Raw genomic sequence first — 21,415 nt, 5'->3', positions numbered from 1 at the left:
TCCCCAACCATCCCGCTGTTCCCCAGGGATCCCCGACCATCCCACTGCTCCCCAGGGATCCCCAACCATCCCGTGCTCCCCAGGGATCCCCAACCATCCCGCTGCTCCCCAGGGATCCCCAACCATCCCACTGCTCCCCAGGGATCCCCGACCATCCCACTGCTCCCCAGGGACCCCCGACCATCCCATGTTCCCCAGGGATCCCCGACCATCCCGTGCTCCCCAGGGAGCCCCGCTGCCCCCCGAGGCCGTGGTGCCCCAGCCCCTCACCCAGCGGGTCGGTGGGGGTTCCCTTGAAGATGATCCTGTAGGTGGTGAGGAAGATGGCTCCCTCGGCGGGGAGCAGGGGCGGCCCCCCGATGCTGCCCCCGGCAGCCTCCTCGCGCCCGTCGGGCATGAGGCACACGCGCAGCCCCTCCATCACACACTCCTCCCCCACCAGCAGGTTGGGGCGCAGCAGCTTCGGCTGGGGGGGACAATGGGGAGCTCAGCCCCCGAGGAGCACGGGAGGGGGGTCTCCGCAGCCCCCCACGGCTCCAGCCCCGTCCCAGCGGGACCCCCCATACCTTCTGGATGGGAGGAAGCCTCTTGCTCTCCCTGTGCACGGCGTCCAGGGTCTCGATGTGCATCTGCACGATGTCTGTGACACGCAGGGGGTGAGGCTGGAGCAGAGCCCTGCCCTGCCCACCCCGTGCCCTCCGCTGCCCCCGCGGGACCCCCGTGCCCACCCCCGGCGCACCCACCTGGGATCATGACGTGCAGCCCCTTGAGGTGCTCGTTGGTGACGCCGCTCTCGGTGCACACCTTGTCCACGAAGCGGTTGATGAACCTCACCACGTAGTTGGCCACGTCGGAGCTCTCGGCGTCCTCGAAGCCGCTCTCAGTGTCGTAGCTCTCGGCCACGCTCCCGGCGATGCTGCCCGGGGAGCAGGGGAGGGTCAGCCTGGAACAGCCCTGCCTGGCTGCAACCCGGGCCGGGAGCAGCTCCAGGGAGGTTCCGCTCCTGGCAGGATCCCAGAAGAGATCCCACTCCTCGTAGGAATGCAGGAGAGCTCCAGCAGAGCTCCCACTCCTGATACAGACCCAGGACAGCTCCCACTCCTGATAGGAACACAGGACAGCTCCCACTCCTGATAGGAACACAGGAAAGCTCCCACTCCTGATACAGACCCAGAAGAGCTCCCAGTCCTCATAGGAACACAGGAGAGCTCCCACTCCTCATATGGATCCAAGAGAGCTCCCACTCCCCATGTGGATCCAGGAGACTTCCCACTCCTGGTATGGATCTAGGAAAACTCCCACTCCTGACAGGAACACAGGAGAACTCCCACTCCCAGAAACCCCCTGGGCACCACAACCTGCCTCAATCCTGACAGAATCCCAGGATCCCAGCGTGGCTGGGGTGGGAAGGGACCTCTGAAGTCCATCTGGTCCAACCTCCCTGCAGTGAGCAGGGACACCTCCCGTGTCCCGAGGGCAGTGACTGGCCGGGGTGCCCCAGGAGCTGCCGTCCCTGTGGCGGGTGTCCCCCGCGCGTCCCCTCACCTGTTGGTGACGAAGCTGTTGCTGACGCTCTCGACGTCCCCCAGGCCGGAGCTGCGCAGCAGCCGGTTCTTGCTGGTGTCCAGGGGCAGGAGCAGGTAGCTCATGCGGTTGGCGTAGTGGATGGCCTGGCTGAACACGGTGCTCTCCTCCTTCTGGATCAGCTCCTGCTGCTTCTCCCGGCTCATGGTGGGCCAGAGCCGCAGCTGCTCCGACGCGATCTCCAGGGCAGACTTGGCTTCCTGGGGCTCCTCCGTGCTCTCCTGAAGGGGTGGGAAGGAGGTGGTGGTTGTTGGCATGGACAGATCCACCCGCCTTCACCTCACCGTTCCCACAGGAATCTCACAGAACCAGGATGAGGTCCCTGATCCTCATCTGAGCAGGTTGCCCAGAACAGGCAACTAGCACAGAGCATCTGTGGCTGCCCCTGGATCCCTGGAATTGTCCAAGGCCAGGTTGGATGGGGCTTGGAGCAACCTGGGCTAGTGGAAGGTCCCTTCCCACCCAAGCCATTCCATGATTCCACGATCAGCTTGCAGACCTCTGTGAAGAGCTGCTCATCACCCCCGGACTCAGTCACGGTCTCCTCACCTCCTCCGCGTGGTTCTCCTCGTTGCTGTCCAGGTACAGGGCCCGGATGTGGTTCTGCACGTCGCAGTAGAACATGGCCTCCCAGAACTGGATGTTGGTCCACACCACGTGCTCCTGCACGCAGCTGTAGGCGAACTGTGTGATGCCCGGGCTCAGCTTCTGCAGAGGGAGAAGGTGGAAAAGGTCCATACAAACGTGGCCTTTGTGCTCCCTGGCAATCCCTGCTCTAGCCACCTGCTGGGACAGCCCCCAGTCCTTGGGCAGGCAGGGGGAACATCTGCACCAGAGCTCCTCCAGGATTCCTGGAAAACTCTTCTCCTGCCCAGTGCCCACCCAGAGCCCTCAGTGCCACTGTTTTACAGGAGGCAGAACCTCATCCCAGCCCGCCCTGACGGACAGATGAATTCCAGAGCAACAGATGAAGCTGGAATTCCAGAGCAACAGATGAAGTTGGAATTCCAGAGCAACAGATGAAGCTGGAACTCCAGAGCAGCGCCCTTCCCGCAGGTGTTCCAGCCACCCCAGGAGCCTGTGAGGGGCTGGAAGGTTTGGGCAGGAGCTGTGCTCTGAGAAGCCCCAACAGGACAACCCCCTGGCTCCCTGCCCTTCCACCCTCAGGCTCTGCCCTCCCCAGGGACTCTGAGGCCGCGGGGCCCGGAGCAGCTCACCCTGCAGAAGGCGGTGACCAGCGGCAGGAGCGCGGCGGCAATCCCGTGTTCGTCCATGGCCGTGCAGTCCTGGGGAAGGGAGCGGGGGTGACGGGGGATCCGGGACCAGGACCCCACTCCCACGGCCGGCCCCGCTCCCAGGAGGGAGCAGCAGGTCCCGGCAGCCCCGTCCCACCTGCAGGCAGCAGTTCATCATGCGGATGACGAAGTCGAACTGCTGGTGGTCCAGCACCGCCCGGTTCTGCTGCACGTGCAGGTTGAGCTCCTGGGTGAGGCAGTGCCGGGCGGCCCGGCCCTTCATGGCACGCAGCACCGCCGGGAACAGCTGTGGGACACGGGCAGGCTCAGGGGGGAACACGGCATGGGGCAGGGGTGGCCTTGGCAGTGCTGGGGAACGGTCGGATTCGATGGTCCCAGAGGGATTTTCCAACCTCAGTGACTCCATGGTTCTATTACTGAGGGGGGGGTCGGGCTCTGCTCCCAGGGAACAAGGGACAGGACAAGGGGAAACGGCCTCAGGCTGGGCCAGGGGAGGGTCAGGTTGGATACTGGGGAAAATTCCTTCACAGAAAGGGCTGTCCAGCCCAGGGCAGGGGGAGTCCCCATCCCTGGAGGGATTTCAAAGCCCTGTGGATGTGGCACTTGGGGACGTGGGTCAGTGGTGGCCTTGGCAGAGCTGGGGGATGGTTGGACTCGATGGGCTCCGAGGGCTTTTCCAACCTCATGGGATTCCATGATTCCATGAACATAAGCTGACCAGCAAAGATCTGGACACGGGCAGGGAACGTCCTCCCCACCCTGCCACGGAGGAGAGCAACCCGCCCCTGTCCTCCCCCCAGCCTCAGGACCCCCCTCACTTTTTTGGCCTCCAGCATCTTGTTCTCGAAGACGTAGGAGATGCAGTTCCTGACCACCTCCAGGCGCCGGGCGCTGTTGGCCAGGGCGTTGCCGTTGCGCTCCAGGATGGCAGCTGGGAAGAGAATTCAGTCAGTCCAGTCAGGGCAGGACCTGCACCCCTGGGGGGGACATGGTGCCCCCCTGTTCCCCATGGGCAGGGTCTGGGCTCCAAGAGCCCCCGGGGTGTGCCCCCTCAGGGTGCTGGCAGACCCCAGGGCGCTCTGAGCAGCCCGAGGGGCAGGAGTTCAGGAGGTGCTGCTGCTCCCCCACGTTTTGCTGCCACGGCCCCTCGGACGGGTCGAGGAGGGTCCCTCCTGTGCCCACACGTACCGATGGGGGGCCCTGATGGCACCATGCACTTCTTCTCGGCCTTCACGGCCGGAGGGGCCGTCTGCAGCTTGGCCGTGGCCTGGTCGATGATCCACTGCACCGTCCCCTCGTCCAGCCGGGGAAAGGGCTTCTGGTGGAGCCGCAGGTGACAACCTTCCGTGGGCTTCTGCACCTTGTGCATGGTCACTGCGGGGTAGGGGTTCTCCTGCCACGGCAAGGACAGCTCCTTTCAGGCCTGAGGACACAGCACGTCCTCTGCCAGCGCAGGAGCCCCAGCGAGGTGTCCCTCAGCCACCTCCACTGCTCCCAGCTGGATTCCACAGGAACCTGCAGTGCCAGCAGGATCTGCTCCCAAGCCCCACGGACAGAGAGCCAAGCCCTGCTCAGGAGCTCCATCTCAGACAGCCGAGGGTGCCATGGGCAGGTGACCTGTGCTGGCCAAGTGCCACTGGACACGTCAAGCTGTGCCAGGGGAGGGTCAGGTTGGGGCTGAGGAGGAATTTGTTGCTGGAAAAGGTGGTGAGGCCTTGGCAGGGGCTGCCCAGGGAGGTTTGGAGTGCCCAGCCCTGGAGGTGTCCCAGGAAGGCCTGGCCGTGGCACTCAGTGCTCTGGGCTGGGGGACAAGGTGGGGATGGGGCCCAGGGTGGATCCATGGGCTGGGAGGGCTTTTCCAACCTCAGGGATCCTGGGATTCCATAAAACCAGGGAGTCCCTCTCCTGGGAGCAGCAGCTCACACCAGGGTCACAGTGTAGAGGGGGAGAGGATCATGCCCCAAGAGCTTATGGAGGGAGGAGAGAGCGACCAGAGCTCTGACCCAGCCAGGATTTCCCTGCCCTGAACCCTCCCAGCACCTTCCCAGTCCTGCCCTGGGGGCTGCAGGACTCACATTTTTGTACAGTTTCTCTGCCAGCTCCTTGATGTGCCGCAGGATCTTCTGCTTGTTCCCCTCCTCGGCCCGCATGCGCTTCACCTCGTAGGCCACGAGCTGGGGGCGAGGTGGAGCTGAGGGGAGCCCTTCCCACGGCCCCGTGTGCCCCCAGGAGCTGAGGGGAGCCCTTCCCACGGCCCCGTGTGCCCCCAGGAGCTGAGGGGAGCCCTTCCCACGGCCCCGTGTGCCCCCAGGAGCTGAGGGGAGCCCTTCCCACGGCCCCGTGTGCCCCCAGGAGCTGAGGGGAGCCCTTCCCACAGCCCCGTGTGCCCCCAGGAGCTGAGGGGAGCCCTTCCCACGGCCCCGTGTGCCCCCAGGAGCTGAGGGGAGCCCTTCCCAGGGCCCCATGTGCCCCCAGGAGCTGAGGGGAGCCCTTCCCAGGGCCCCGTGTGCCCCCAGGAGCTGAGGGGAGCCCTTCCCAGGGCCCCGTGTGCCCCCAGGAGCTGAGGGGAGCCCTTCCCACGGCCCCGTGTGCCCCCAGGAGCTGAGGGGAGCCCTTCCCAGGGCCCCATGTGCCCCCAGGAGCTGAGGGGAGCCCTTCCCACGGCCCCGTGTGCCCCCAGGAGCTGAGGGGAGCCCTTCCCACGGCCCCGTGTGCCCCCAGGGTCCCCGCAGATCCCATCGGGGCCCCGGGGCAGGCAGGGCCCAGCGGGGTGGCCGGGAAGGGGGCTCACCTCGTCGAACAGGTCGATGGGCCGGTACGGGGCCCCGCGCTCGGTGACAAAGCCGGCGAAGGCCATGCCCTCCAACACCTTGGTCAGGAAATCGTCCTCCGTCAGCCCCCGCTGCCCCAGGAACGCTGCCTGCAGGGGGAGAGCGTGTGCCGTCAGCGGGGGACACGGAGCCAAGGACACGCACCCGGGGGCACTGGGACGGTGCCACCTCCTGCCCTGTCCCAGCTGGGCACGGGGACAGGGTTTGCACAGAAAGCTGAACCTCTGGCCTGCAGCAGCAGGACACGGGTGGCAAGGGAAGAGCACCAGTGTCACCTCAGTGTGCAGAGGCAGGACACAAGGACACAGGGGCACAAGGACACAGGGACATGGGCACAGGAATACAGGAACTCAGGGGTACAGGAACAGACCAGAGCACTGAGTGCCACGGCCAGGCCTTCCTGGGACACCTCCAGGGCTGGGCACTCCAAACCTCCCTGGGCAGCCCCTGACAAGGCCTCCCCACCCTTTCCAGCAACAAATTCCTCCTCAGCCCCAACCTGACCCTCCCCTGGCCCAGCCTGAGGCTGTTTCCCCTTGGCCTGGCCCTTGTTCCCTGGCAGCAGAGCCCGACCCCTCCCCGGCTTCCCCCTCCTGGCAGGGACTTGCAGAGCCAGAAGGTCCCCCCTGAGCCTCCTTTGCTCCAGGATGAGCCCCCCCAGCTCCCTCAGCCCCTCCTGCTGCTCCAGACCCTTCCCAGCTCCCTTCCCTTCCCTGCACACGCTCCAGCCCCTCCAGGTCTCTCCTGGCTGAGGGTCCAGAACTGCCCCCGGGATTCCAGGGGGGCCTCCCCAGTGCCAAGGTCTCAATAAAACCCCAGCTCCAGGCCTGGGCTCCCTCCTCCCTGAGCCTCGGAGCTGCCCTGGCTGCAGGAGCAGGGACACGGCCGTGGAGCATCCGAGCACTCCGGGGCACGACCAGGGAAGCGCTGCCCGATCCAAGAGCCCTCGGGACGCTCAAGGACAAACACGGGATGCAGGTGGGCCCGGAGGGATGTCGGGGAGGTCACCGGCTGGAAACCCAGAATTGTTTTTTGGATTCAGCTGTCACAGCCCAGCTCATCCCAGCCCTGCCCCTGGCACAGGCCCCACACACCTTGTGGAAGCGGATGACGGGCTCGGGGTGGATGCGGATGATGTGCAGGCACCAGCGATAGCCCTGCAGCAGCTGTGCAAACAGGCGCAGGAACACGGCTCGGATCTCCTTGTCCTGGGAAAGGGACACGTCCCTGCTCACGGAGTGGCCACGGAGAGGTGGGACAGGGTGTGGATGAGGCGGCTCCCGGGGCAGGAGTTTCTCCCCAGGGCCGAGGGGAGGGGATCAAGCCATTGGGTCAGGGCAGGAAACACGGCAGGGATTCCAGGGAAAAAGGGGCACAGCAGCCTGGATTCACCGCTCTGCCCCCTGGATACTGCACAGGGAGGAGAAGGAGCTCTCACAGCCCCAGGATTTGCTGCACAGGGAGGAGAAGGAGCTCTCACAGCCCCAGGATTTGCTGCACAGGGAGGAGAAGGAGCTCTCACAGCCCCAGGATTTGCCGAAGGGCCCAAACATTCCACATCTGCCTCCAGCCCAGCCACGAACCCAGGGGCACTCCAGGCTCCAACCAGGGCTCGGAGCAGTGCCCTCGGTGCCCAGGCAGTGCCAGTGACACCGAGATGGAGACAGGCCTGGAATGGTGCCCGGGAGATGGGGTGTCCATCAGGAATGGCCTCCCCACGAGGGGTCCCCCCTCCACTCACCTGCATCTTGAGGGAAGAGGCAGAAATGGTGGAAGGGAGGAAGGCGAGATCAGCCACCTCCAGCTCCGGGTCCAGGACCTGCCCAGGGAACACACACAGCTTCTTTCCCGGCCAGAAAAGCCAAGGAGTGTTCCCCAGAGCCCCCACAGTCCCCCTGGAAAAGCACTGAGGGGTTTGGAGACAAACCACCAGGGATGAGGCACGGGAAGCCTCACGGCCTGACCCTTCCTTGGGAAGCACTGCTGGCAGAGTGGGGCTCCCAGGGAAGGGGGAGCCCCTCCGGCTCTGCCAGGGAGACCTTCCCCCCTGGTGCCCCTGGCCCAGGAGCTGCAGCGTTGGCAGGGCACAGTGCCCTGGGCACACAGGGGGAACACAGGAACAGCCAGGAGGGCTGCAGGGCCACAGCTGCTTCCTGCCCACGGGCTGGGAGCCAGCCTTCCCATTCCCAGAAACCTTTGGCAGAGGAGGCTCTCTGGCACTGCTGTGCATCAGAGGCCATCGGATGGGGATTGGGAATGGTCCCTGTGACAGGATCAGGAGGACCCCAAGGAGTGGACCCTGCTCTCAGCGGAGCCCCAGCTCCGTTCCCAGCTCCCTGGACACGTGTGTCATTCCCAGGGTTTTGGCACCTCAGGGATGGAGGGAATGCCACAGCACTTACCATGGAAAGGGCTTCCCGGGTCTGCTGGAGCAGGGGCTCGGGGAGCAGGGAGATGTGGACACACTCGGGAACGTTCACGGTCCCACCATCCAGGTCCGCGATCACCACGTCCAGCTGGAAGGGCAGCACAGCGTGGGACGAGGCCTGGCTTCCCAACCCCACAGCCCACAGGTCCCACTGGACACAGCCATCCCCGTGGGGCCCAGCCATTCCCGTGGGGCCCAGCCATTCCCATTGGATCCAGCCATTCCCACTGGACCCAGCCATTACACCAGACCCAGCCATTCCCACTGGACCCAGCCATTCCCACTGGACCCAGCCATTCCCACTGGACCCAGCCATTCCCACTGGATCCAGCCATTCCCACTGGACCCAGCCATTCCCACCAGACCCAGCCATTCCCACCAGACCCAGCCATCCTCATGGGACCCAGCCATTCCCACCAGACCCAGCCATTCCCACTGGACCCAGCCATTCCCACCAGACCCAGCCATCCCCACTGGACCCAGCCATTCCCATTGGACCCAGCCATTCCCACTGGGCTCATGAGGACACCTGGATGTCCCAGTTGAGCACACAGAGCCTGTGGCCCTGGGCACCCCGAGGATGATGCCTGATGCCCCCCAAGCCCGCTGTCACCCCCCCTGCTCCTGCCCAGCCCTCCCCTGGCACAGGGAGCAGGGAACAGGGAACAGGGAACACGGTGTCTCACCAGCTCCTGCGTCTCCGACTGGAAGATGGAGTGGACCCCGATGATGAAGGGGGTGGGGGTGCTCAGCACCTCCAGGAGCTGGGCGGGCAGGATGGGCACGTAGGTGAAACTGCAACCAGAGAGAGCCTCAGTGCAGCCCCCAGGCCTGCTCTGCACCCACACCCAGCACCAGCCCCCATCCCGGCTCCAGAGGGGGGTGATGTGTGCCCAGGCTGCCCCTGGCACTCCCAGCCCCTGGGGCAGCACCTGCCCACGGCTCCTGAAGGCTCGTGGACACTTGCCCAGAGGAGCTGTGGTCACCCCATCCCTGGAAGTGTTCTGGAGAGGGACTCTGGACAAGGCCAGAACAAGGGGGAATGGCTTCCCAGTGCCAGAGGGCAGGGTCAGATGGGATATTGGGAAGGAATTGCTGGCTGGGAGGGTGGGGAGGCCCTGGCACAGGGTGCCCAGAGAAGCTGTGGCTGCCCCTGGATTCCTGGAAGTGTCCAAGGCCAGGCTGGAGCAACCTGGGCTAGTGGAAGGTGTCCCTGCCCATGGCAGGGGTGGCACTGGATGGGCTTTAAGGTTCCTTCCCACCCAAACCCTCCTGGGACTCCACGATTCCATAATTCTATGGTATGATCCCACTGAGAGAAGGGAAAGGGATGGATTCTGGAGGCAGAAGCACCTCTGGCCTCTCCCATGTGCACCATGCAGTGATTGCACAGCCCTGGATCACATCCCATACTCTGATGGGATTGCTTCCCTCTGCCAAGAGCTGCCCCAGCCAGGAACAGGGCTGGGGACACTGCTGGGAACATCTCACTGCTGCTTATGGAATCATGGAATATCCTGGGCTGGAAGGGACCCACAGGGATCATTGATCCAACTCCTGGCCCTGCACAGACACCCCAACAATCCCACCCTGGCCCTGAGAGTGTTCTCCAAACACTCCTGGAGCTCTGGAGCTGTGCCCACTGCCCTGGGGAGCCTGGTCAGTGCCAACCACCCTCTGGGGGAAGGACCTTTCCCTGAGATCCACCCTGACCCCGCCCTGGCACAGCTCCAGCCCTTCCCTGGGCCCTGTCCTGGTCACCAGGGAGAACATTTCCCAGCTCAGCCCATCCTGCCTGGAGAGGAGGGAGGCAGGGCTGGGAGATTCCCCAGTCACACTGGGAGGCAGGGGGAGGCAGGAGAGCTGGCACAGGGTGGAGGGTGGGGGGCTCAGGGACCCCTCACCTGTACTTGAGGGGGAACATGAGAGCCAGGAGAGCCCGGCAGGCGTCTGTCAGCCTCTGGTAACTGCTGGAGAGGAACAGGATCTTGTGCTCGGTCAGCGCCGCGCAGAACAGGAACAGCACGTTGGTGATGCCTGGGCAGGGCGCAGGAGGGCACTCAGAAACAGGGGGACCCTCCTGCACCCCTCCAGAGCCCCCTGACCCACCCCCAGGGCTGGAGACCACTCCCCATCCCCACGCCCTGCCTGAGAGAGGAGCTCAGCATCCCCCAAAGAGCCACTCCCGGGTCACCCAGGGAAGTCCCTCTTCCCAGAGATGCTGCCACTGCTCCCGGGCTGCCCCAGCCCTTTACTGGGAGGCACGAGGCCAACACCAGCTCTGGGCTCTCCTCCTGCACCCAGGCTGCTCCTCATGACCCCTGCCCCACATCCCACCCTCCTGGAAAAGGGCCCGGGGAGGCTCTGGAGCCACAGGCCAGGTGGGAATGACCCGCAGGGGCTGTGGCCCCGAGGCCCTGGCAGGGTGGGGCCGGGTCTCACCGAGCTGGCGGAACAGCAGGGCCACGCTGCAGCTGCTGACGGGGAGCGAGTCGTTGATGGGAGTCTGGATCACCTGCCTGTCCCCTGCCCCCAGGGAGATCGTCCTCTGCAAGGGAACACACACCCAGTCACCGGGATCACCCCGGCACGGCACGGGGACAGGGCAGGGGCAGCCAAACCCCCCGGTGCAGGGGACAGGGCACCCCTGGCACAGCCCCCGCCCCCAGCACGGCTGGAGCACGGCTGCTGCGGGAAGAGGGGAGAGAAAAGAGGGAAGAAGGAAGAGGAAAGAAGGAAGAGGATGTTGCCACTGAACCCCTTGGGTGCTTGACTGGGTCCACGGGCTGAGGGGAGGAAGGGCACCTGTTTCAGTATTCCCAGCCAGCACCAGCAACATCCCGGCGCCCCAAGATCCGCACGGAGACGTGGGACACAATGGCTCCCCAGGACCCCAGAGCTCCCCAGGCCACGGGGGCTCTCCAGGCCCTTGGACCCAAGGGGAGCAGCTCCCCTGTCTGTGCCCACCCAGCCCTGCTGTACCAGGGAGCAGCTGCAGCTCTGCAGTCTCTCTGGCAGCAGGAGCAGGCCCTGCTGCCTCCCGGTGAAGGGACGGACAGACGGGGCACAGGCTCATTGCTTCTTCCCCAACACCACTTATCATTCCCAGACTGAACCCATTCCCAGTTGGCACAGGGACGCTTACACATCCCAAGGCTCCCTCTAGGCTGCAGGGGCTGGGGCAGGAGCGGAGCTCTGGCCCTTCTCCTCCTTTTTCCACACCTCTCCAGGGAACACGCTCCTGCAATAGCAGGTTTCGCCACCTCCCTGCGGCCACGAGAGCTCCCAGATCCCACCAGGAACAGCCCCAAAATCCAGTGCTGGACAGGGCCATGGCTGAGCAGAGCCAGACCCCTGACCTTCTTCTCCAGCCCAGCTTTCACAACCCCCAGAACACACAGAGAGGCAGAAGGGCCAGCCAGGAATGCAGCCCCTTCCCGGAGCCCAGGGACACGTCCCGGGACACACACGGACACAGACACCCCAGGGTGCCCTGAGACCACCAGGACACGGGCCTGGGCGGGCCACACTCAGAGCAATTAACAGAGAGGTTGTTAACGAGGGGACAGACCCCAAGGCGGGAAAGAAATGTGGGAAAGAAATGTGGGAAAGAAAAGAAGTTCGTACCGCTGCTTCGTCGTCCGCGTCAGGCTGAGGTGGGACAGACAGAGAGCACAGTCAGTTAGGACACACGGACAAGGGACAACAGGACAAGGGGGACACGGACATGGGCAGAGCCAGCCACGAGCAGGGACAATGCTCAGAGAGGAGCCCACATACACAAACACAGACATGGAGTGAAAGCCATGGCTACAGCACTGGGAAAGAGCCTTGGACACGGCAGGACAACGGGTAAAGCACAGGAAGGGAAGGGAAGTGCCACCAAACTGTCCCCCCGTCACACAGTCCCTGTTCCCACAGCACAGAGCAGTCCTGCCCCAGCTGGGGGGATGGATCTGAGCCAAACCCAGCGAGCCACAGCGGCTGCAGAAGCCGCCCTGCTCCGGCCAGCCCTCCTCATCCTGCCAGGAGGAACCGGATCCAGGCAGATCCCACGGGATTGGATTGCAAACCCAGGGTGTCTGGCACAGCCCCCGTGCCCTGGCAGTGGGCACCACCCCGCTCTCCTCTCCAGAGAACTGGATAGGCCTGGCTCCATCCCTCTCCTGCAGACACGGGAGCAGTGCCGGGCTCTCCTGGGGGCTCAGAGGGAGCCCCAAACCTACGGCAGCTCCAAGGGCTCCTGCCCAAAAACCTGCTCAGACACGGGGGCAGGAAGCAGAACCCCCTCAGGGTCATGGGCACAGGGGGAAGGAAACCCCTGTCTGGAGGCACTGGGGGTCTGTGGTGCTGCCCCAGTGTCCTGTGGTGTCATCCCAGTGCCCCGTGGTGCTGTCCCAGTTCTCCGTGGTGCTGTCCCAGTGCCCTCTGCTGCTGTCCCAGTGCACTCTGGTGCTGTCCCAGTGCACTCTGGTGCTGTCCCAGTGCACTCTGGTGCTGTTCCAGCCTCGCCAAGACTCCCCCACTTGGATGTGGGATAATTAATATCACTTTGTGCTGGAGGAAGAGGAGCTCAGCTGAAGGGGGAGACAAGCACACCTCCCTGGTGACATTTGAGGTGTCACCATGGCAGGAAAGCCCCAGGGCATCGCACTGCTGTCCCCAACCTCCTGCCAGGGGGTCCAGCTGGGCTCTCCCTCTGCTCCCCGTCCCATCTGCTGGGCCCAGCTGGGCTGCCTGGAGCAGGAGGAGCTGCTGGAGGGACACTCAGCTCCAAGGGGGGCAGGAGGTGTGATGGCCTCGGCTCTGGGCACAGGCCCTGTCCAGCAGAGACGCCGGCCAGGCACGGGCACAGGCCCAGGCCCGGGCACAGGCCCAGGCACAGGAACAGCCCAGTGCTCCAAGGAGAGCTCCAGGCTGCCTGTCTGGCATGGCTGGCCCTCCCTGCCCCCTGTCCCTGCAGCTGCCCCAGCCCTGCTCTCACAGATGGCCCGTGACCACTCGGCCCTGGAGCAGCTCTCCGGGCAACCGGAGCCAGGAGTGCAGAGTGACCACGGCCCATGGAATGTGTTTGCACAGAGGGAGCAGCACCCACGTCAGCTGGTGGTCGAGCTCCCAGTCTCCTTCCCAAGGGAGCAGGAGCCACTGGCTGGGATGGGAAGTGCAGCCCAGCCAAGCAGCAGGACCTGCTCAGCTGAGTGGCCCCATGTCACGGAATTTTGGTGTTTGTGCTCCAAAGCACTTGGGAAGGCAGCAGGGCACGGAGCCAGGCCCTGCCCACGGGTCCCACTCAGCTCACCCAGCACAGCAAACCCAGAGCCCAGCTGAGCAGGACCCCCAGCCCAGCTCTGACAGAGCTGCTGAGGGGGCAGAGCATGGAGAGGGAGAGGGAAGGGCATGGAGAGGGAAGGGCATGGAGAAGGAGAGGGAAGGGCATGGAGAGGGAAGGGCATGGAGAAGGAGAGGGAGGGGCAGGACACTCACCTGTGCTCCCCCTGTGATGGGGATGGTGCAGGTAAGGAGGTTCCCGATGACATTCTCCAAGGACACGCTCAGCCCGTCCACGTAGATGGTGTAGATCAACCCCAGGCTGTTCTGGAGGGGGGAGCAGGGCACGGATGAGCAGGGCTGGGAGCTGGGGAGACCCTCCAGCGTGGAACCCCATCCCCTGGAGGGGCTCCCAGGGCTTGTCCCGGGGCAAACACACCCTGGGATTGCCAGGGTGCAATGCTCCAGGTTTTCCTCCTCCTCGTCCACAGGGGTGGGATATTCGGCACAGGCTCTGTTTGCTTCCAGCCAGCAGCACATCCCCATCCCCACACCGACCCCTTGGAGCAGCAGGGGCTTCCCACAGCTCCATGAGCAGAGTGGCTGGGAACACCCGGGCTCTCCAGCCCCCCAGCACTCCCAGTCCACAAATACTCCAAGGAAGGGATGGGAAGGAGACCCTTTCCCAGCAAGGGCTGGCCGAGGTTCCCAAAATCTGGGCAATGCCCCTGACAACACACTTTGACTTTTGTCAGCCCTGGGTGGTTATTGTAGGTTCCTTCCACAGCTTCTCTGGGCAACCTGGGCCAGGGCCTCCCCACCTCCCAGCCAGGAATTCCTTCCCAATATCCCATCCATCCCTGCCCTCTGGCACTGGGAAGCCATTCCTCCTTGGCCTGTCCCTCCAGGCCTTGTCCCAGGTCCCTCTCCAGCTCTCCTGGAGCCCCTTTAGGCCCTGCAAGGGGATCTCAGCTCTCCCTGGAGCCTTCTCTTCTCCAGGTGACCCCCCCCAGCTCTCCCAGCCCCATGCCCATGGATACAGCCCAGCTCCCAGCCCGAGCCCTCCCAAACCCTTCCCAGGCACACAATGCAGCACCTTCACACAAACACAGCTGGCAGAGACCAACACTCTGCAGGAACAGGCTGTTCCTCCCTGTGTTCCATGAACCAGGTGGGTCCAGCTGGCACGGGGGGCCCTGGCTCCGTGTCCCGCGGCCGTTCGGGGTCAGCACAGCTGGGCCCGGCTCCGGATGCAAAGGGCAGGATGGGAACGGGCCTCGCTCCCACGGCTGCTGTGCCAGGCTGCTCCTGCAGCCCTCGCCCCCAGAGGCAGGAAGCCTTTCCCAGCACTGCTCCCCGAGCAGGATCCCGGCTCCCCCACCCCGGACTCACCCTGAACACCTCGGCGTGGTCCAGCCGGGACACCAGCACCAGGCTCTTGGGAGCGAAGAGCTGGGCAGGTTGGACGGGAGATGATGGCTCCTCCTCCCCCTCCTCGCCCTCTCCATTCCTGGGGTGGCTCTGGGGCTGGGGAGACACACACCAGCCAGGGCACGGGGTTAAAGGGTGCTCTTCCCTCTCCCAAGATCCCAGTGCCAGGGTCAGGATTCCTCCGGCACAGGGAAGGCAGGAACCACTGGCCAGAGCTAAATGCAGCTGGATGCTTCCCCCAGCGCTGCTGACCCCCCTTCCCACCCAGCCACGGATTCCCCTGGCACAGGGAAGGCAGGAACCACTGGCCAGAGCTAAATGCAGCTGGATGCTTCCCCCAGCACTGCTGACCACCCTTCCCACCCACCCCCAGCTTCCTGTGGCACAGGGAAGGCAGGAACCACTGGCCAGGGCCAACGGAAGCCCGATGCTTCTCTACCAGTGCTGCTGCCCACCACTCCCACCCATCCCCGGATTCCCCTGGCACAGGGAAGGCAGGAACCACTGGCCAGGGCCACTGGCAGCAGGATGGCTCCCCCCAGCACTGCTGCCCCCGTCCCAGTGCCCCAGCACCTGCGGGCTCTCCACGGCCTCCCAGAAGGTGAAGCAGGCGCAGTAGTGCCGCTCCGAGTTGATGTCGGTCAGCACGGCCACGAAGAAGGTGGGGGGGTTCCTCTCCGGGAAGAGCTGCCAGCCGCTGGGCTGGCAGAACTGTGGGGAGGGAGGGCTGGGGTCAGAGGGGCTGCCAACCACTGCCCCTCAACCCCCGCACCCCTGGAGGGGGTGAGAGCAAACCCCGGCCCCACCGGCCCCGGATCCCGGGAACAGGGAGCTCGGTGTGGCACCACACTGCAGGGAAGGGCAGCTCCGTGACCTGGGAATGGGGAGAGCACCGGGCAGAGCCCCCCCTCCCCTCACCCACTGCACCTCAGGCACCCTCCCACACCCTGGACCGGCTTCTGGGACTTCCCAAACCCCCTCCCAGGGGAAAACAGGGCCAGTGCCATCCCCTCCTCTCTGCAGGGACAGCTGGAGCTGCTTGGAGAAACCCAAGCGGGAAGAAAGGGTGATGGGACACCCCGGCCAGGATGGGCACCCTGCCCACAACCACAGGAGCCCCAGCACAGGGGCTGTGAAGGGCTTGGCTGGGCCAGGGGCTGCTGGCACCTGGCACTGAGCCCCCCTGCCTGCTGGGCCCTGCACAGCTCTGCAGCCCCCCTGGCACTGGCACCAAGCAACTAAACTCTGCACGGCCCCCCAGGCTCTGCACAGACCCCCAGGCCCACCAGGGCACCGAGCCCCCCAGGCTCTGCACAGCCCCCCAGGCTCTGCACAGCCCCCCAGGCTCTGCACAGACCCCCAGGCTCTGCACAGACCCCCTGGCTCTGCACAGACCCCCAGGCCCACCAGGGCACCGAGCCCCCCAGGCTCTGCACACCTCCAGCCCACCACGGTGCCAGGCAACCACAAGGTCAGGAAGGAAAGGTGATCCTGCACTGCCGGGGACATGCAGGACATGGGCACTGAGGTGGCTCCAGGAGGTGGCACTGCTCCCCTGGGCACACACAGGACATGGGCACCGGGGTGGCTCCAGGAGGTGGCACTGCTCCCCTGGGCACACACTGCCCTTGGCTGTGCCACCACCTCCCAACCCCGCTGGACCTGCCACTGGGACTTCCCAAGCCCCCTCCCAGGGCCGGGGGTAATTCCAGCCAGCGGCCCCAGGACTCCCCCAGGTTTCCAAGCCTCAAGGGGTTTTTCCACGTTTCCTCAGCCCTGTGGAAAGTTCCCGGCAGTGCTGGGAGCTCCCTGGGCGCGGGACAGCTCGGCTCCTTCCGGGGCCACGCCGAGGACAAGGGACTGGAGCAAATCCGAGGACAAGAACGGGGTGGCACCAGGGCCAGACCGGCCACGGGGCACAACACACGAGGAGTCACTGCCCCAGCCCAAACCCTCAGGAACCCAAAACTCACCCACCTGGTGAGTTTTCCAGCTGTTCACCACTCCCTGTGCTCATGGTGCCCATGGAGCCTCCTCTCCTCTCTGGTAAGAGCTGGACACTGGGGCAGGAGGAGCTTGGATCTCCCCAGACACCCGGGATGGGAGGGCAGGCAAAGGTACCCCAGAAACTGCTTCCCAGGCTGTGTCAGGGGTGTCCCTGTAAACCCACCTCTGGGAGCTCTCCATCCCGGTGCTCCTGCCCCAGGAAGGTTTGGCTCAGCAGCCACGGGGGTGAGCACACGGTGTCACTGTCCCCACACAACAGTTCCCCCCTCACTGGGCTCCACCACGAGCTCCCAGCTCGGCACAAACATCTCCTGGGCATCGCAGGAATGAGGAGCCCAAAGCCCACGGAGCTGCTGCCCCCCAAGAACTTGCTGCTGGGTCACAGATCAGAGTCCCAGCACGGTCTGGGTGGGAAGGGACCTTAAAGCCCATCCAGCCCCACCCCTGCCATGGGCAGGGACACCTTCCACCAGCCCAGGTTGCTCCAAGCCCTGTCCATCCTGGCCTTGGACACTTCCAGGGATCCAGGGGCAGCCACAGCTTCTCTGGGCAACCTGTGCCAGGGCCTCCCCACCCTCCCAGCCAAGTGCCACATCCACACGGCTTTTAAATTCCTCCAGGGATGGGGACTCCACTACTTCCCTGTTTCCTCTTTCCTTCAATAATTTTCCAAAACCTGAAGTATTTTCCAGCTTCAGTGAAAAACATGACACACAATTAAAAGGGAATTTCACCAAGTCCAACAGATTGAGTCACATCCACACCTCAGAGCTCATCCCCTTCCACATGGACACCTTCCACTAGCCCAGGTTGCTCCAAGCCCCATCCCACCCAGCCTGGAACGCTTCCAGGGATGGGGCAGCCACAGTCCCTCCAGGCCCTTGTCCAAAGTCCCTCTCCAGCTCTCTTAGAGCTCCCTTAGGCACTGGAAGCTGGATGTCTGGAACGCAGCCTTGGCTGTGCTGCCAGAGGTGGAACAGATCTGGAGGCCTGGGCGCACCCAGTGGGTGCCAAAACCACCCCAGAGCCACCCCAGGACACGGAAAATCCTGTGCCATGTCAGGCAGACCTGTGGGATCATGGTATGGAAGGACAGGAGGCCCAGCACCACGGGAAGGATCCAGAAGGGAGAATGGGAATGGCCCTGACCCTCCCTGGAGCACATGGAGGCCCTGGATTTCCAGGAATCTCCGCTCCCATCGCACACCTCGCTCAGGGCCGTGGCAGCCGCTGCCACCAGGATCCCTCGTTCTCCTGCTGCTCCCCTGGGAATGCCCACTCCAGGCAGCTCCCGGGGCTCCGGAGGAGAGAGCTCTGGGCAGGGAGGGAGGAGCTGCAGCAGGGACAGGGCCACATCCTGTGTGTGTCCCCAGAGGAACCGGCTCCGTCAACACGAGATGTTCGTGTTTGGAATCGCTGCCGGACGCCGCGCAAGGCCAGAAGCTACAAACTGCAGCTCCCTGACACCCCAGAGAGCCTTTTCTCCCCAAAAAAGCTGCTAAAAAGAACCAGCTGCGACCGCAACGTCACATCCCGCCCAATCCCCCAGGATGGGCTCCCTCGGGTTTTGGGGAGCTGGGCTCAGCCCCGCGTGCTGTTCCTGTTCCCCCGGGACACCTCGGAGAGCTTGTGGGAAGCCCTGGAGCCACCCCTGGCTCCCAACAGGACAGGGCTCCAACTGTTTAAATTCCAGGGATTTTTTGGCTGGACGGTTTGACCCCTGGGGAAAAAAGCAGCTTTCCTCCTGTTTGGGGCCGTTCCCAAGTCCCTGCAGACACCAGGAAACTCGGACCAGAAAAATAATGTGTGTTTTTGCCTCACACAAAACAGCCCAGAAAACTCCGGAATCGTGCTGGAGTTTTGGGGAACATGTGATGGGAAGAGGGGCTGGACACTGTCGATCCCAGTGACGGTGGGAAGAGGAGTCAGTTGCTCCCACTGATCCCAGTGCCAATGGGAAGAGGAGTCAGTTGCTCCCACTGATCCCAGTGACAGTGGGAAGAGGGGTCAGTTGCTCCCACTGATCCCAGTGCCAATGGGAAGCTGCCCAGCCCTGGCACAGCTGCCCAGGGCAGGGAGGGAGTCCCCACCCTGGAGGGATTTCAAAGCCCTAGGGATGTGGCACTTGGGGACAGGGGTCAGTGGTGGCCTTGGCACTGCAGGGGGACTGCTGGACTCAGTGGGCCCAGAGGATTTTCCAGCCTAAATGATTCCATGATCCCACAAAGTGCAGAGGGGAGCGGAGCAGCCTCGGGGGGCTCAGTCTGGGGTCTGTCCTGTCGCTGGCAGTGGAGCTCCAGCTCCTCTCCCTCGGGATCCTCAGAGCACCAGGGCACAGCACAGGACTTGGAAGAGCTTCCATTCCAATTTAGCAACCGAGGGGAACAATCCCACTCTCCTGGTTTGGAGGATCCCATGAAGCAGCACATCCAGCTGGGTGTGCCACGTTCTGGGAACGACCTGGCACTGAGCTGATCCCAAAGGACTCTGGTGACAGCTGGTGACCGTGTCCGGAGCCCTGGGAGGGATCAGGGATCCAGCAGCTCCTCGGGATTGCCCCTGCTCGGAGGGGGCAAGGCACTGGGAAGGGCCTGCCCATGCTGGTGAGGCTGCATCCCTGGCTCCTCCAGGAAGCATTCCAGCACCCCCAGCAGCTGAGCCCACAGGAGGAGGGGGAGCACAGAGGCAGGGAGAGGAGCCAGCACGCTGCATCCCACCGTTTCCAGAGTGTTCTGGAGCTGCACTGGGGGCAGGTGGGAACCCCTCCCCCCATCAGACCCTGTGGGATGTGTCCCCGTGTCACCCACCCCGGTGTCACCCCAGGGTCCCCAGGGACAGCGACTCACCAGCTCGATGCCCTGTGGGAAGGGGTTGTCCTCCCAGTCCTTCTCCGGGAAGCGCTGGAGGATCTGTCCCTGTCCATCCCCGCTCCCTGCAGAGACAAGAGAGGGATTAGAGGACTGCCAGCCCCCCGGAATGCCAGGCTGGAAGCAACACTGGGATTAGAGAGCAGGCAGCAGGAACCCCTGCTGGCACAGCCACCTCCGGGAATGCCAGGCTGGAAGCAACACTGGGATGTTCCAGCATCATGTCAGCCCTCCACGGACACAGGCAGCACAGGAGAGACCCCAGCCCGTCCCACAGGCAGGGTGGCACTGCCCACCCAGCAGGGAAGAGCGGCAATTCCAAGGGATCCAGGAGCAAACAGTTCCTGGTGCGTTATCTGAGGAGCGCGAGGGCCGCGGGGCAGCACCTCCGGTCACGGGCCAGGCTAGGCCTCTCCCTAGTGACACTGACAGGGATCACACACCCCACAGGGATCACACACCCCACAGGGATCAGATCACACACCCCAACAGGGATCAAACACCCCACAGGGATCACACACCCCAACAGGGATCACACACATGGATAGGGATCATACACATGGATAGGGATCACACACATGGATAGGGATCACCCAACAGGTATCACACACCCCACAGGGATCACACACCCGACAGGGATCACACACCCCACAGGGATCACACACCCTGACAGAGATCACACACCCTGACAGAGATCACACACCCTGACAGAGATCACACATCCTGACAGGGATCACACACATGGACAGGGATCCCACACCCCACAGGGATCACACACCCTGACAGGGATCACACACCCTGACAGGGATCACACAACAGGGATCACACACCTGACAGGGATCCCACACCCCGGGTCCAGTGGCAATTCCCTGCTCCTTATCTCCAGCCTGGCACTCGGCCTTTCCCAAACAACAGCATCCTGCCCTCGCCTTTGCCTTTGGCTTCCCTGCAGCTCCTGCTGCCCCGTGGCTTTGTGGTGCCACGCTGTGCAGGGAGCACTGGGAGCACTGGGAGCACTGGGAGCACTCCTGCCCTCACCTGCCCCCCAGCCCACACCGACCCAAACACTAAATCCTGCTGTTTCCCAACGCAGTTAGCCCGGACAGCATGGAAAGGGCTCCAGGGGCAGAGGCTCCTTGGACACCCTGAGGTGACAGCTGAGCCACCTCCAGGAGCTGCCAGGCTGGGGAGGCACTTCCACACTGGCCATGCCCTTCCAGCAGTGATGCTGCTCATGGATCGAGCTGTGGATCACAGATCCCGAGGATTGTGGCACAGCCATGAACACAGGCAGCCTGTGACGGAGCCAGGGCAGCTACTCCAGCCCCTTCCAGAGCCGCTGAGGGATTATCACATCCAGTGCATCATCCAGGGGACCACCCAGGGCCTCTCCCACGCCTGCTGGATTTGGGAGCCGGGTCCTGGCCACGGAACAGGAGCAGCGCAGCCCCAAAGGGTTATTTTGGGAGTACGGCCGCGTCCCCAGGGCCCCGCTCCCCGCCCGGCAGCCACAGCTGGATTTAGCAGGACAGGGCAGCGGGAAAGGTGCCATTTATAGCCCGAGGCCCAAAATGGAAAGGCCAGAGCCAAGCTGGGCAGACACAGAGACAAGGACGGGGTTAACCAGACCCGCCGGCCGTGTGCTCCCAGAGCACAGCCCCCTGTGCTCCCACAGCACAGCCCCGTGTGCTCCCACAGCACAGCCCCCTGTGCTCCCACAGCACAGCCCCGTGTGCTCCCAGA

The 21,415-nt window shown here is 64.1% G+C and overlaps 1 protein-coding gene across 7 annotated transcripts in view; it reads right to left on the bottom strand.

Moving 5' to 3' along the window:
* SBF1 (SET binding factor 1) overlaps positions 1–21,415 on the bottom strand; it is a 63,520-nt gene that overhangs the window by 15,409 nt on the left and 26,696 nt on the right. For 4 of the 7 annotated variants that reach the window (XM_064656797.1, XM_064656799.1, XM_064656800.1 and 1 more), the window contains exons 2-23: positions 19,652–19,737; positions 15,372–15,509; positions 14,760–14,894; positions 13,584–13,694; positions 11,727–11,750; positions 10,542–10,647; positions 10,004–10,136; positions 8,786–8,894; positions 8,074–8,187; positions 7,413–7,490; positions 6,766–6,879; positions 5,632–5,760; positions 4,916–5,014; positions 4,029–4,233; positions 3,659–3,771; positions 2,977–3,126; positions 2,802–2,870; positions 2,134–2,292; positions 1,546–1,805; positions 744–916; positions 567–640; positions 271–466 (exon numbers count right to left, since the gene is read on the bottom strand). In XM_064656797.1, coding sequence (XP_064512867.1) covers positions 271–466; positions 567–640; positions 744–916; positions 1,546–1,805; positions 2,134–2,292; positions 2,802–2,870; positions 2,977–3,126; positions 3,659–3,771; positions 4,029–4,233; positions 4,916–5,014; positions 5,632–5,760; positions 6,766–6,879; positions 7,413–7,490; positions 8,074–8,187; positions 8,786–8,894; positions 10,004–10,136; positions 10,542–10,647; positions 11,727–11,750; positions 13,584–13,694; positions 14,760–14,894; positions 15,372–15,509; positions 19,652–19,737 — 2,775 coding nt within the window. The remainder of the gene's footprint in view (positions 1–270; positions 467–566; positions 641–743; positions 917–1,545; positions 1,806–2,133; positions 2,293–2,801; positions 2,871–2,976; positions 3,127–3,658; positions 3,772–4,028; positions 4,234–4,915; positions 5,015–5,631; positions 5,761–6,765; positions 6,880–7,412; positions 7,491–8,073; positions 8,188–8,785; positions 8,895–10,003; positions 10,137–10,541; positions 10,648–11,726; positions 11,751–13,583; positions 13,695–14,759; positions 14,895–15,371; positions 15,510–19,651; positions 19,738–21,415) is intronic. The other 3 variants (XM_064656798.1, XM_064656802.1, XM_064656803.1) reach the window with 1 other exon arrangement.

Source organism: Pseudopipra pipra, chromosome 5 (assembly GCF_036250125.1).
Source record: "Pseudopipra pipra isolate bDixPip1 chromosome 5, bDixPip1.hap1, whole genome shotgun sequence".
Lineage (NCBI taxonomy): Eukaryota > Metazoa > Chordata > Aves > Passeriformes > Pipridae > Pseudopipra > Pseudopipra pipra.
This window is presented reverse-complemented; position numbering and strand designations above follow the sequence as displayed.